At 34.7% G+C, this 14,984-nt stretch overlaps 1 protein-coding gene and 1 pseudogene across 1 annotated transcript; one reads left to right on the top strand and one right to left on the bottom strand.

The window, feature by feature from the left end:
* Positions 1-868: 868 nt before the first annotated feature.
* Positions 869-7,026, top strand: LOC126583829 (uncharacterized; annotated as a pseudogene).
* Positions 7,018-9,697, bottom strand: LOC126583828 (vacuolar-processing enzyme-like). The gene is made up of 10 exons (XM_050248352.1): positions 9,636-9,697; positions 9,213-9,425; positions 8,956-9,120; positions 8,710-8,866; positions 8,522-8,610; positions 8,192-8,391; positions 7,996-8,044; positions 7,717-7,905; positions 7,349-7,555; positions 7,018-7,259 (listed from the first exon to the last, which is right to left on the bottom strand). Exons 2-10 carry the CDS (start codon positions 9,405-9,407, stop codon positions 7,110-7,112), a joined length of 1,401 nt encoding a protein of 466 aa, XP_050104309.1. The 5' UTR covers positions 9,408-9,425; positions 9,636-9,697; the 3' UTR covers positions 7,018-7,109.
* Between the last annotated feature and the right edge of the window lie 5,287 nt (positions 9,698-14,984).

Below are 14,984 nucleotides of genomic sequence, written 5' to 3'. Positions count from 1 at the left end.
CTTAAATTCTCCTTCAAACATTTCGGGTAGTCCTTCTCCTTCAATTATTCCAAGTGGTCATCATCTCCTTCAAATATTCCAAGAAGTCCTCCTTCAAAAATTCCGAGTAGTTCACAACAAAGTGAGGCCACTGCGTTAGATGAAATATTGGCTAATCTTCCTGCATACCCTAGACATAGACATCGAATGCTTGATTATCCACGTAATTATCGTGAAGCAATTCATAGACACTATTTCTAAAATGATCCTTGTCAACCTAGAGACCATATCATGCCAAGAAAAGCTAGTGACAAACGATGTTTTATCATCAGTTGGTTTGATAAGTTTAAGTTGTTGGAGTATAGTATATCAAAACGATGAAGCTCGCATTAATTATCGTACTTTATTGAATGCCTCACTTGCAATCTTTTAACTTCGCCCCTCCCCTCGTCAATTCCTGGCTTCGCAACTGTTTATATATGAGGGCAATTTGGACATTTTAAGGTGTATGAAAAATCATATTTATGTCTGATTGTTGTGCATGACATGTGCATGCTGTTTGCATATTCAAAAAATCCTATTAAGATTAAGAAAATATCATATTTTTGGGTATTTCTCTATTATTTATGCTACTTCAACAAAACAGTGGAACTTGCAATTGTCACACATCACTTAACGTCAAAGTGACAGTTTAACTAATAGATATATGAAATTGCAATTAAAATACAAGTTTGTGTATAATATTGAGATATTTTTAAAACATTTTATGAGGTTACAATTACACAGGTAAATGATTTACCCCTTATATTTGGATTTTCCAAACTTCGTCTCATTCCACCATCGTGTCCCGTCAAAGTTCCTTTTAGCTCAATCCAAAAGAAAAAGATGAGAGCTTTCTCTTGACAGTTCCAGGGTTTTAGGGTTTAAGAAAGAAAAAGACTTTCTTTCCTTGTATGGATGCTTAATTCCTCCAACCATGTCCTCCTCCTCCAAATTCCCCTCAATCCCCACAAACTTCCCCATAACTTTCAGACTATCCTCGCCACCGAACACCCCCACAACCCCATCTCCCCATCTCCCCAACCCCTCAAACCCCACTCTTACTCTCAGACTCCACCTCACCGACAAACCCAAGATCCAATTTTTCCAGAAACCCTCCAAAACCCAACAAAATTTCCACTGCCCCATGTTTTCCGCGCCGCCCAACAGCTCTGTGCTGCCGCCGGACCACCAACCGGAGCAAATAAAAACTGCCCAAGAAGCCCTTTTGGAGCTTCTTCAAGAATTTAGGGCTTCTGAGGCGGAAGCCGCCTTTGTTTCATCGAATTCGCCGAGGTATTTGCGGATGTTGGTTGATGGATGGGGTTGTGGAGTTGGATGAGCTGGGGATGTGGGGAGAGTGGGAGAAGGAGGGGAGAGAATTGGGGGCGTTCAAAGGGAAGGTGAGGTATTTGGCTATAGAGAAAGGTGACAATGGAAAGGTTGCGTTTTTGGAGGGTGTGGTCGGGTTGAATCTGTCTTCGGCTATGAATGTTGCCAGGCATTTATCTGCAGAGACGCTTCCGGGGCTCGGCTCATTGAGAAGGTAAGGGCATTCTGGTTCGTTATTATTTGTTTCGTTGACAATCTATTGGTTTTTTTTTAGTAATCGAGATTTTGGTTATTGTGAACTAGCAATTGGCATTAGAACTATTTGTCAGAAACTGTATAGGGTAGGAAGTGATGACATTCTTATTGTAGGAACTAAGAAGTGATGACATGTTCATCATTTTTTTATGGCTTATCTATGACATCTTTATTTATCAAAAATCAATATTTCTAATCATGTACTACGCTATTATGTATTCTGTGCTAGACAATAATCTATGTGCTCCCTGAGAAGGGGTTTTGATATGACATACAATGTGAAGCAAATTCGTTCAAGGTTGTATGAGGTTCTGCACTATTAACATAATTGTGCTTTCTTGATTATGTTCTAAGGTAGTAAAATAGTGCTCACTGGGAAGCATGAGAGAAATGGTACATTAGATGATATTACAAGCTTTGGGAATGTGCAGCCTGATTAGTTTCAGGCAAAGCCACATGAAAATCATTGAAATTACATTCGAGTTTGTAAATTTGGTAATCAAGTTGAATTAGGACCAATATACCTTATAAAATTGGAAACCTTATGAAATGGATAAAGAGCAGGAATTTGGTATTGATTCTCAACATATGAATCCACAAGTGAAATTATTTTTTAGATCTGTGGCAGAATGGTTTCTTATTTTACATTTGCTTATAGGTTAAACTATGTGAAGAAAATATTATTTTCTGACAGTAGTGATGGTGGGTTCACTGGGAAAAATGCTCGTCGTATGATGATGCACTTATCAATTCCTATTGATGATGACTTGCAACAAACCCTATCCTTTTTTTAAAAGGTCTGGTATGTCTCTTTCAAATCTTTATAGTGCATGAATGTCTATATGCAAGTTATTCTTATTTCTTTTCTTTGCTATTTAGAGATTCATTTTCACGTGCATCGTGTGTGTCTGGATCACTTTATCTTATTTTTAGTTGGTTTTTCATTTCATGCTACAGATTGTAGCAAGGTGTAGAGGTCTGGATATGTTGGGCTCTGGAGATGCTGCTGTCCGTTGCTTAATTGAATCCTTTCCACGTCTTCTTTTTTTTTTCTTTTTTTTTTCGGTGAACCTTTCCACGTCTTCTTTTGTTGTCCTTGGATCCTCAAGTGAGACCTATTGTGGAATATCTTGAAAATATTGGAGTCCCTAGAGAAGTAATGAGAAACATATTTCTGTTATTTCCACCTGTTATTTTTTGCAACATTAAAGTCATCAAAACGAGAGTGCTTGCTTTTAAAGAGGTACTGCCAACTTCAGCTCTGCTTTCTCTTCATTTTAGTTTATGCACAGAAACATTATGTAACTTATAGGACTCCAAATTTTCCAACACAAATGTTGGTTGATTATTTTGAGCTAAATGCTAAATGTGAAATTATGTTTCATAACAGGTACCAAAATTGAGTGTTGGCCGTGCAATCAGAAGCTGGCCACATATTTTGGGTTGCTCAACCAGCATGCTAAAATTGATGGTCGAAGAAATTGGTGAATTGGGTATTAGTAACAAGAAGTTGGGGCAGGTTATCTGTAGAAGTCATTAGGCCATCTCCAACCGAAGGGTCCAGAGGGCCAGAGGGCTGAAAATAGCCCTAAAACCGTCTCCAACCGAGGGCTAGGCCAGAGGGCTCTGGAATCTGCGAGGGCCCCACGGGATCGGAGAGGGCTGGAGGGCTGGCTGCTTTCGGCCAGCCAGCCAGCCCCGGGCTGGCTATTTTTTTTTTTTAATGTTTCCTATTGCTGTCGGTTAAAACCGACAGCATTAAAGAGCTTTTTTTTTTTTTAATAGTTCTACTATTAGTGTCGGTTATAACCAACACTAATAGTTTGAAATGTTTTTTAATGTAACGGCTAGCTGAGTCAGCTAGCCGTTGCAACTAGCAGTTGGTTTTTTTTTTTTTTTTTTTTTTTTTTAAATTTATTTTAAACATTTTTTTCTTCTATAAATATGGTGAAGTTCTTTCAATTCTTCACTTCATTTGCAATATTTCCTTCTTCAATATTTTTCAATATTTCCTTCAATATATTTCTCAATATTTCCTTCAATATATTTTCTAATATTTCCTTCATCTATAATATTTGTTTCAATTTTTCAATATTTATTTCAATATATTTTCCAATATTTCCTTCATCTATAATATTTGTTTCAATATTTCCTTCATCTATAATATTTCTTCATTTCATTTGCAATATTTCCTTCATTTTTTTTATAAAAAAATGGCCTCATCTGCAATGAAAGGTAGGGCTTGGACCCGAAAAGAAGATGAAGCTCTTTGCAAGGCTTATAGATGGATCTCAGAAGATAGTGTGAGGGGGATTTCTCAAACAAGTGAAGGTGTTTGGACTCGTGTGTCCAAAAAATACTTAGAGTTCTACTAATGCACCATTCCACCGAATACCCGAAACCACGAAAGTTGTTCTTCAAGATGGAAGAAACATCTTCATCCAAGTTTGAATAAATGACATCAAGCACTATTAGCAGCAGCAAGTAGACATGAAAGCGGCGCCAATTATTATGACGAAGTTAGTGTTTTTACAGTTTATTTTAAATGTTTAATTATATTACATTAATTTCGTGAATTAATTTCCTAAAATTTTTTTAATTATATTTTCTAGGTACGCCAAGCAGAGGAATTGTATATGGAGGGCAGCTCAAAACCCTTTCAGTTTCACGGTTGTTGGGAAATTTGTAAAGGGTGGGTGTTATTTGAAGATCCACCTCAACATAGAGTGGATTCTTTGGAAGCTGCATTCCCATCTGTAGATATGAATGAAGATGGATCTTCTACCATTCAACAAACAAGGGTAGAAAATCCGACTCCGTCCGAAATTTCTTTACCTAGGGCTATGGGACGAAACAAGGCCCGAAGGTTGAGGGAAAAGGGCAAGGCAAATGCTGATTACGCCGCTCAACATGAAGTGGCGGCCTCATTTCGATTACTGGCGGAGCAAAATGCCCGTGAGGCGGAAGAAAGGAAGTGTAGACATGAAGAGCGAGCCAAACAAATACAAGAAGAGATGGATGATAAGAATATGGAAAGGAACACTTCGAATTACACTCAAATAAGTAAGGCCTATTTTGATAGGAAAAAAAAAGAAATTATGGCTCGGTGGCAATTGTTTACCTCTGACTATACTCCTACAATGGCGGATGATGAAGATGATATTGATTATGGATATTAAATTTAAGTCGTCGTAATTTTTAAATTTAAGTTAATGTTGTTTTTAAATTTAATTTGTAGTGTTTAAATATAAGTTGTTGTTTTTAAATTTAAGTTGTTGTAGTTTTTAAATTTAAATAATAAATTATGTTTGGCCTTATGGCCCTTTGGCCCTCGGTTGGAGACGGTTTTTTGTGACAGGGCTAAAACGAGCCCTCTGGCCCTCGGTTGGAGACGGAGGCAAATATGGCCCTGTACTGTTCATTAAAATATTAATATCTTGGGGAATCTTGGAGGACCAGAGGGCTCAAATGAGCCCTCTGGCCAGCCTTCGGTTGGAGATGGCCTTAGATATTGACACGGAACCTCAAGAATTTCTTCAGGTAGGTTATTGATATTTTCACAAATATGTTTGTTCCTTGTATTCATGAATATTACCTCATGTCATCTTCCTGTTTAAATCTTTCGTGTAGAAAATACTTGTGTGGCTGTTTCATGAATTTCCGTTTTATGTTGAAGATGAGATACCAAAGGAATTTGTTTGGTAATACAGTGCCATATACTCTAGTCTTTCGGTTTCATGCCTTATAGCTAATATTATTGAATTTGAAATGGCCATAAAAAGAATAAGTTGAAGTGATGCAAAATTTTAAAAAGAATTTATTGTATTTGAAACCGTTAAGATGCCTTTTGTGTGTGCTGAGTTTGCAAATTTTATGGTAGACTGCAGTAGTGTCCACAATATGCAATCCCTGTGACACATTGTACAACTTTGTTTAATTTTATTTTTGAACAAGATACTTCAGTGAACTTAAACCGATACATACTTTAAATACCCTGAAATCCCCCATGACCAAATCTCATATCATATGACTTGTCGCTTACTGTCATTGTAAAGTTGCCCCAACTATGGTGATGAATGGGGAACACGGCCAAGAAAGGAAACTGTGCAGGTTCGGCTTGTAGTGTACCGTTTACGTGTCGTCATGAAACCTAGTCCAATCACCCATCTTTTCAAGTTGGTCCCACCTTAGAGAGTGAAAATCTCATCCAACACGCAGCATTTGGATACATTTTATCAGTCTCTCTGTGAAGGATTTGGGAACCATGTATATGAGTCCTATTATCCTAGACCCCATGGTCCAAGGAAATTGTGGTTACCTACTGTTCTTTCTTAATCCAATAGTGGAGAGGAGAAAGTACAAGAACAAATGTTGATGACCACCAACTGTTCGATTAAGATTAAAAGATGGGTGACCACAATCTCCTTGGATCCTGGGGTCTATGAGAACGAGACTGCAATGTACATAGGTGCCACATTTTTTGGAGTTAAGTTTTAACTGGTATTCCTGCTTTATACAGGTAGTTTCATTCGTGGAAGGTCCAGAATTTGATAAAGAAATAGTTGGGAGCATAATGGGGCGTTGTCCCAAAATATTTGCTGCCAGCATCGGCAAAACTCTCAAGGTGAAGCTGGAATTTCTTGCTAGCATTGGTGTTTCCGAACCCCACCTTCCTCAGGTTATCAAAAAGTATCCAGAGCTTCTCGTCTCTGACACTGATAGAACTTTACTTCCTCGGTAATGCTCTTTAATTTCATTTAAAATTTGCGGCTCAAAAAATTTAGAATTCTCCAGTTCTTGGTGAAATGTGAATTAATCTGTTGTATCATGGACTGATGTGGAGAATTTGGTGGGCAGGTTGAAATATTTAATGAAGAAAGGGCTGTCGTGGAGGGGTATTGCATTCATGGTCCGCAAATTTTCTCCTTTACTCAGGTATAGCATTGAAGATGTTTTCAGTCCGAAGCTTGAATTCCTCGTGAACACAATGGAGAAACCAGTGACGGATTTGGTGGAGTATCCAAGGACTTCAGTTATTCATTGGAAAAGAGGATAAAACCTAGATACTGGGTGCTAAAGGGGAGAAATATCGAGTTTAGCTTACGAGATATGTTGGCTAGAAACGATGAAGAATTTGCTGAAGTGTATATGGGTGTTGGTAGCTTACGAGATATGTTGGCTAGACAATAATGCAGTGAGAGGAGCCTATCTTCTGTTTTGACAAAGCTATACTCTAATCTACAGGAACAAGGACTCAAACTTGAGCGCAAGCAGGTCGGCACACAGTCTTGACCAACTGACCTTAACTCTGATTAGCGAGGATGATCTGTTCTTAGTTTGTAAACAATAAACCACAAATTGTCACAGTTTTGTAACATTTTATTGTAATGTTCGATGTATAGTAAACTCCCTTTTCATTAATTTTTTTTTTAGTAATTAGTAGTGATCCTCCACTCTTTTCCAGTTTCCTTTTATTAATTCATCTGATTATCAGAAAGGAAGTTCTAAACATGGGGTTTTTTGGAACAAGTCTGATCAGACGCCACAACCATTTTCTCTGCTGTGATCCCAGCGTTGCACATGTTGGCTATAGTTCGCGTGTATTTCATTCCGTATGCAGAAAAATGTCCACAATACTTCTCGTAAATCTTCAACTGCATGGAAAGAACCCGATTGATATCAAAATCTCGGAGAAAAAGGTATACTGGGTGTACTTTAAACAGTTAAAAGATCGAGGACTTACAAGCTTCTTGAAGCATTCCCAGTTATCTACTAGAGGTTGCCCTCGAGGCCTACCCTTCATCAACATGTTTGAGCTCTCCCGGTGTCCAAACAAAAGCTCCCCTATTTTATGTATGCTATCGTCCACATGTTTCCGATGAGCAATTTCATCGAGTATCTGCTTTCGAGCTTCCAATTCCTCCTGAGAGCCAGTCGGAGCTCTACGCAACTGAAAAACTTATAATCATAAGAAAAACATTTTGAATGCAGAGCTGCATTATCAAATTATATGAAAATTTTCTCTAGCCGAAAAGTTTGGCATTGTTACGTTGCAAAAACTAAAATTAGTGTATATATTTCATTAGAAACATCCAAGTTTAGAGCAGAAACCTTGTGCTGAAAATAGTGGAGCTTAGTGTCGCGTTGGTTAACAACCCTTGAGATTAAGGGTGAAGAGATATCGCTGGTGGAAGTACTATGTTTAGAAAGATATCCACCCATGTAAGTGACAAGGAACTGCTGTCTGCGACTCATATCTCCATACTGCATAACATGAGATTTATTTGTTCTTCTTCGAACCTGTAATTTAGCCGACATGGTCATATATACAATTCTTATTTTTGCTAATATTATTACACATAACGATATAAAATTCAATATGCATGTTACCCTTTCATACTGCTGCTGCAAAGTTTCTTTGCGCGAATCACTTATGTCACTGCTCTCAAATGTGAAAATATGTTGCAATAGCCACCAAAACAAAAGAATATTAGTACGAGCCTTTGATCGAAAGTATATTGGAAACTTGGAAAGTAATGTACTCTTTAGAACAGAATAATCTTCAAAATGGAAAGCATTGCATTACCAATCCTCCATCCAGGAAATACTATACAAGTCTCCCAAACAAGTACCATACTCTTGAGCAACAGGAGGATCTTCACCAGGACAATATGTTCCATAACTGCTCTCTTCTGGATTTGCCGAGGTAGTAGCATAAATATTTAGGTTTCTCGGAAGGATACCATCAAACATGCTCCCAGACTTGCAAGCTTCAACGTAAAGTACCTATTTTTTTTTTTTTTTCATATAAATGCATCAAAGCCTTGGAAGGTACTGAAATCCACCAAAAATTAATTCAAAATTTAATGACGCTCGATTCTATTTTCTTTTTCTTCATATAAGTAGAAATTCATACCATGCTTTTGAAACCTCTAGAAGCATGCTTCTTCTTCAGGACACGTATGAGATCTTTAGCGTAAACATAATCGCCATCAGTAGGCATAGCTGAATACATTAATACAGATTCATATGTCAGTTAACTATGCAGTATTTATTTAATTTCATAGAAAACTAAAATTTTAAAAATTTCTTCCTTCATTGTACCAAGTAATCCTGCAGAACCATGGTCTGCATAATATATGAAAACATGGTCATTTGGACCGCTAAGCAGAACCTTGCCACTCCCTCCAGTGAGAGCACTTTTGTTTCCAAGAATAACATTATAGAAATTGTTTGAATTAACATCAGTTCCTGTATAATCCTGCATTAAAAAATATACATGGTTTTAACAATGTTAAACTACCAAATTACTAGCTAGAAACTAAATCAATATATGCTAAAAAGTTAAACCTTGGGAACTCCTTTATAAACATTACGGCCATTTGGTTTGTTGACGATGACACCTTGTCTAGGATTTTCCGGGTTGTATGCAATATCATCGTACATAAAAACAATGATGTTCTCATCTTTCAGTCCGCCTTTCTTCAGTATCTGGTATGCATGGGATATATCAGCCTGCATAAAAAAATTAATAAATTGTATAATTAATAACATAACCAAAATAATATTACTAGATACTATATAATGAAATTTGGACAAACTTTAACCTGGTGTCTATAGTTGTAGTATTCATTTGACCCAGCAACTAGAACTGCCCATCTATTTCCCTTTTTCTCACTGTTACCTGGAGGGCCATTATCCTTATTAGTACCGAAATCTTTAAGTTCTGCATTTTCTGGGAGGCACCAGCTCCCAACAATCAAACTTAACAAAGCAACAAATAGTAATGCTCCACAAGCCATTCTGCAGATTAAGGTCACCTGTAGACACATAGTAGAGTTAGATTTAAAACTTAGAAGTCGAAAAAATTAAAGTACGTATAACGCAGTATACATAGTCTAACATAGATCACTTTTGTTGTGATACATGAAATATGACCACTATATTTAAATTGAATCACAAACCCTCTAAAGCTCTTACTTCAATTAGAAATTAAAGAAATGAAGCTAGAAGATTAATGTGTTTCTTACCCCAACAATGTCTCAGCAAAGTTGCAAAAGAAATTGCTTCAAAATACTTCACTCAAGCTCTCTCTAGTTAAACGTACATGTTCTTCTAATGAATAAAAGGAGTCTATTTATAGATGTCTTGTGGTTCAAATGAATGGTTCAGATCAAATCTCATGGTGAAGGAGAAGGAAGTGGGTATTTAATTTGATGATCAATAGTTTTATAACTCCACTCCAATTAAAAAATTTCGCTATCAACTTTGTGATCCTTGACGTGGAATTTTGTGTGTTGTTAGGAATACCATCGTCAAATAATATTATTATTTTAAGTGTTATAATATTTTTTTGGAGAAATTAGGTTCCCATACTTCTTTTTGTTACTCCATTGATTAAAATCCTATTCATTTTTAATTTTTGATCAAAGTCCTTGGGTATTAATAACATCATTAATTATTTGAATAATAAAATATTTTTATTTTTAAATATATTCCTTTAGAGTTAAAAATATTACAATTAGTATATTTATATTTATGGCTAAATTTTTTATCATATATTTTTATTTTTAGTTTGTACCTATTTTTAATTTGCAAATATTTTTTAATTTGTACCAATTTTCTTTTCTTTTTTAATTTGTACCCATATATTAGTTTCTTTTTGTGCCCATATTTTTTTAAAGTTTTATTTGTGTTTGTACCTATGTGACATTGTATATTTAATCAATGATAGAAAAAAATTACTTATGGTATATTTATGTTTTATGCCTAAACTTTGTATCATATATTTATATTTTTAGTTTGTACCCACTTTTAATTTGCAACATTTTTTTTTTAAATTTGTAGTATTTACTTTTTAGTTTTATTTTGTACCCATGTATAAATTTCTTTTAGGGCCTATATATTTTTTTTTAAAATTCATTTATATTCATAATTTTTTAATCTTTTATATGTACCCTAATTTATTTATAATGTACCCATTCTTTTTATTAATGTACATATGTGAAATGTACCATTTTTTTAACACTATGGATACATTCTTTTGCCATTTATTATTTCTTATTTTTACGTAGTTTTTATCCATTTATTCAGTCAAAATGTTTGAATTCTTTTAAGTTTCTAATAGTATTATAAAATGGGATTTTAAATTTATAGGATTATAAATCTCATAAAATATCAAACAATTAATGTCAAAACTATAAAAATATAAATATTAATAGTAATATAATGAGGTGTACAAAGTCAAGGGACTTTAATCAAACTTTGAATACCATTAAGGTTTTAATCAAAGAATGTTAAGAATTAGGTACCGCATCTAAAGTATCCCTATTTTTTTTCCTTATTAAAAAGGGTGACTGGGATCGAGAACTGAATAGACTCACAAGGGCATTTCAGCTTTCCCCTGACCACAATCAAATAGACTCACCAGCTTAGAACCTCGAATATGAGACGTCCTGGTTATAACATTGATGGATGTCAAAATTAATGTCCCATGCAATTTTAAATTATATTAGTAATAGAAAATAACACATATGTTACATAAGGGGTATAATTCTTACAAATTCAAATAAATAGTACCGTACATATACTTGAGACTAATATACCAACTTGTCATTTACCAAAGTCATAATAAAAGATCATAGTGTAAAAACATTGAATTAAGAGAAGTTTAACGAAAAGCTCATCGTACTGTTCACTTTAACGAAAATTCAAATTTTTACACTAAAAAGTCAATTCTGGTACTATTCACTTTACCCTTTATTTTGTCCTTATCATTAAAACTCAAAGTTTTGAAGTCATTTTCATTAGTTTTTCTTTGAATTAATGATAAAAATAAAAATAAAAATAAATATCGGATCAAATATTTGAGCATTAATAGTACTACATTGATTGGGTTTACGTATTCGATAAAATGCAAGGGTTTTTAGCTAGCTCGATAACTTTATTTGATTAAGACCATTCACTCTTTTGTATCTGAAGTTTTGACGTAAATTTTTCTCATTTTCTTATATCCTTTGATAAGAAAAAAATGTCTAAAAATAAGTCGAAATGTACCTATATTTTGAGCTAATGACCTAAAAAACTAATTGTTAGGTGGGATAGTTAGATATGGTATGACATGGATTATTCGTAATCATCCTGGGTTGCCAAAAGAGGGATTACTTGTGTAGACATGCATGAGTCATGCATTATTATGAGTTTATGTATTAATAGCTTGACCGATGATCTAAATGACGTATATATATGGATAAAATCTTACCATTTAATTAAATACATTGGTGATTTTGTATTCCCTTGGCAATTCTCTTGGCATATTTCGCACTGAATTATTGAGTGACACCTTGAAATTGCTAATTTAAATTACAATTTTATTTTGTGTAACAACCACCATATATATGGAACGTCGGTTAGACTGGTGGTTAATTATTCCATTTCTGAATTTTAAAGAATATTTACTTGGTTCGAAACAAAGAATTTATGGAAGTGTAACATGTATGATATATTGATTAAATACTTGGCTTTGTTGATGTAGTAACAAAATTTCACCAGCTCTAGAAGGGACGCCACGTGTATCAAATTACATTCGAGTAATTATACATTTATGTGAAATTTGTCCTACAATTGATTTATTTGCATATGTTCGCAATTACTTTCTTTGCGCCAAAACTTTGTGACACGTTATAATTATACAGAATTTTTGCAGGCACTATTTGGCATTGTTGATACTTAACCACTTAGACTCCAATTTTACCATATTTCACGATAATAGCTAGGGAAATGAAGGTTGAATAATAAAAATGGGTAAGCAAAACGGTTGGGCCGGTGAAGAGGACATAGAGTGGAGTTTTTCTGGCCAGTGTATCGTGGAGAAGATGATGTTGGAGCTGGGTGTAGAAGTTCATGGTTAAGTTGGGTGGTGACTAGAATTGAATGTGGAGAAGATGAAGATGAATGTGGAGAAGATGAAGATGGTTGTGGAGAAGTTAAGGCTGTCTCAATGGGCGGTGGGAAAAAAAAAAACCCAAAATTTGGGCCCAAAACTGTATTTTGGGGGTGCCCCTGCGCAGGGGGGCTCGCCCGAGGGATGTGGGGAAGGTGGGGGGATAATGGAACCAACATATTATCTATGGGTGAGTGCACGATAAGCATCTCTTCTACGGCCTAGATTATACCGTTGTTGCTTTTCAATGGCTGATGCGAGCTCTTGGGTTTTGATCCAGTGTTGCGCACCTAACTACATCATATTCCAACATCTGTTTAAAGTGTAGTAGTGATTTTTTTATTGTTGCAATCCAATAGTTAGTTTAAAAATAAAGATTCAACGGTTATTATTTTAAATCCAACAACTCAAATCTAATTTAATCAATTTTAACAATAAAAATCTTAAGCGGCCAAAATAATGTTATCCCATCCATTTTTAGCTAATCCATAACAAATTCAATTTTCTCATATTTCACTACCAAATTTCTTCAATCATTACATTTTTCTTTCAAAATTAGCTCATATGGCAGACAAAGAGAGCGCTAGAAATGTTGATTAGCTTCCTAGTGAAGATGTCGCCTTATGCTTAGCTTGGGTGTCGATTGCCAAATATGAATCGGTTGGTCGCTTTCAAACAATTAATACGATGTTAGGGCGTATTTATAAAAGTTTCTCGCCACAATCCAGACACTATAATGGGAAAACCTTGACTAAAAAGAGGTAGGGAATAAGCTAGATATTTGTATGAATGGGGGCATCCTCAAACAACGAAATTACAATTAAAAAAACTAAAAATTTTATTGAACAAAGCACTTATATATTAATCCATAAAATTTTTCATGCAAAAAAACTTAAAATCATTGTTGGCAAAGTCAACAGTGGTGGAGCAACGTAGAGGCCATCATAGGCCTAGGCCTCTCCTGGAATTTTACCCCTTTATATGTATTATTTGCAATTGTTACAATAGTAAGTACGTGGCTCATTGGTTAGTCGGTTTTTGCAATTCCAAGTGTTCCTGGGGTCGAGAGACTTGCTGGCGTATGCCACATCCTTCAATTTTTTTATTTTATTTTTAAATTGAAAGTACAAAAACCCTTGTAATTTGTCTTCTTTTTAACCATATATCCAATCCCACACAATAACTAAGCCCACTTTTTTTCGGTAGTAATTATCCTTAAGTTTACCATATAAAAATCATACCTTCTTCTTTTTTTTTTTTTTTTTTTTCTTTTCCAGTTGATATAAAATAAGCTCTTGCCGTTTAGAACTAGATCTACTTTTAAGTCTTGACTTAAAATATTTGTTCGAATCTAATGTACTAATCTTTTATTTATTAAAGCTCATAAACAAGTTTTGTTCCTATGCTATAATCATTTCAATATTAAAAATTTAAGCTCTATCACTCTTGTTTGATTAAAATTTTCCTTGCCAATACAAAAAACAAAACCTTTGTTTTTCCTCCCATGCAATAAAATTGCAATCATTTTGTCAAATTTCTTTTGTATGGTTTGAAGGCCCATCCTAGTCTAGATTTCTGGCTTCACCTCTGGAAGTCAGTCATACTAATACCAAGAGAAATGCTAAGGAGACTCTTTTAAAGTGAGACTTTCCGTTACCTCATGTTTTTGGCATAATGTTTTATAATGTTGATACGAGAATTGTGTAAAAAAAAACAATAGATGGTGGAGAATCTGACTCTTAATAGTCTTATTAGCATTTCCCTTGATATCAATTAACATATAGAGTTTAATTGTATTTTAATTATGGTTGGTCATTGTGATGCAAAACTGTACAATTTTTGTGGGGAAAAAAAACAATTTGAGTGGGGGCATCTGCCCCCTCTGGCTTATAGTGGATCCGTCCATGCAAGGAGGATGTAAGTCTGGCTTCAAAACTCTCGACCAACAATATCAACTATAGAGTTCATCTTTAAGTGTCCCACATCATAATTCAGCAAGGAGTGAATCAAAACGTAAGAAATTACCATGCAATGGTCAGTTAACCCTTTCTGCGTCTAGCACATAACTAAAGAATGAGCTAAACCAACATGATTAACTTGCATGACATTCAAAAACCAACATGAAAATCTTAATTTACTTTTATCATTATATGGTTAACTTACACAAAATTAAAAAAAAAAAAAAAAAAAAAAAAAAAACTTACATCAAAACATTCACGATTAAGTATTATGATTATAAAATTATAATTCTACCCAACACCTTTGAATCTCTGCATCTTAACTTTTTTTTTTCTTTTTTTCTTCTTTTTTTCAAATGCTCACTTGTGAATCCAGACTGCTTCTCTGTCTGCATCGTATCCTCGTCAAAAGACCACTAACCATTCATCTGTTTGTCCATTCCCCTTTTTTCAATGAATATCGTACTTTAATTTAAAAA

The sequence above is a fragment of the Malus sylvestris genome, chromosome 9 (genome assembly GCF_916048215.2).
Source record: "Malus sylvestris chromosome 9, drMalSylv7.2, whole genome shotgun sequence".
Taxonomy (NCBI): domain Eukaryota; kingdom Viridiplantae; phylum Streptophyta; class Magnoliopsida; order Rosales; family Rosaceae; genus Malus; species Malus sylvestris.
The sequence above is the reverse complement of the archived record's forward strand: the minus strand, read 5'-3'. Positions and strand labels throughout refer to the sequence as shown.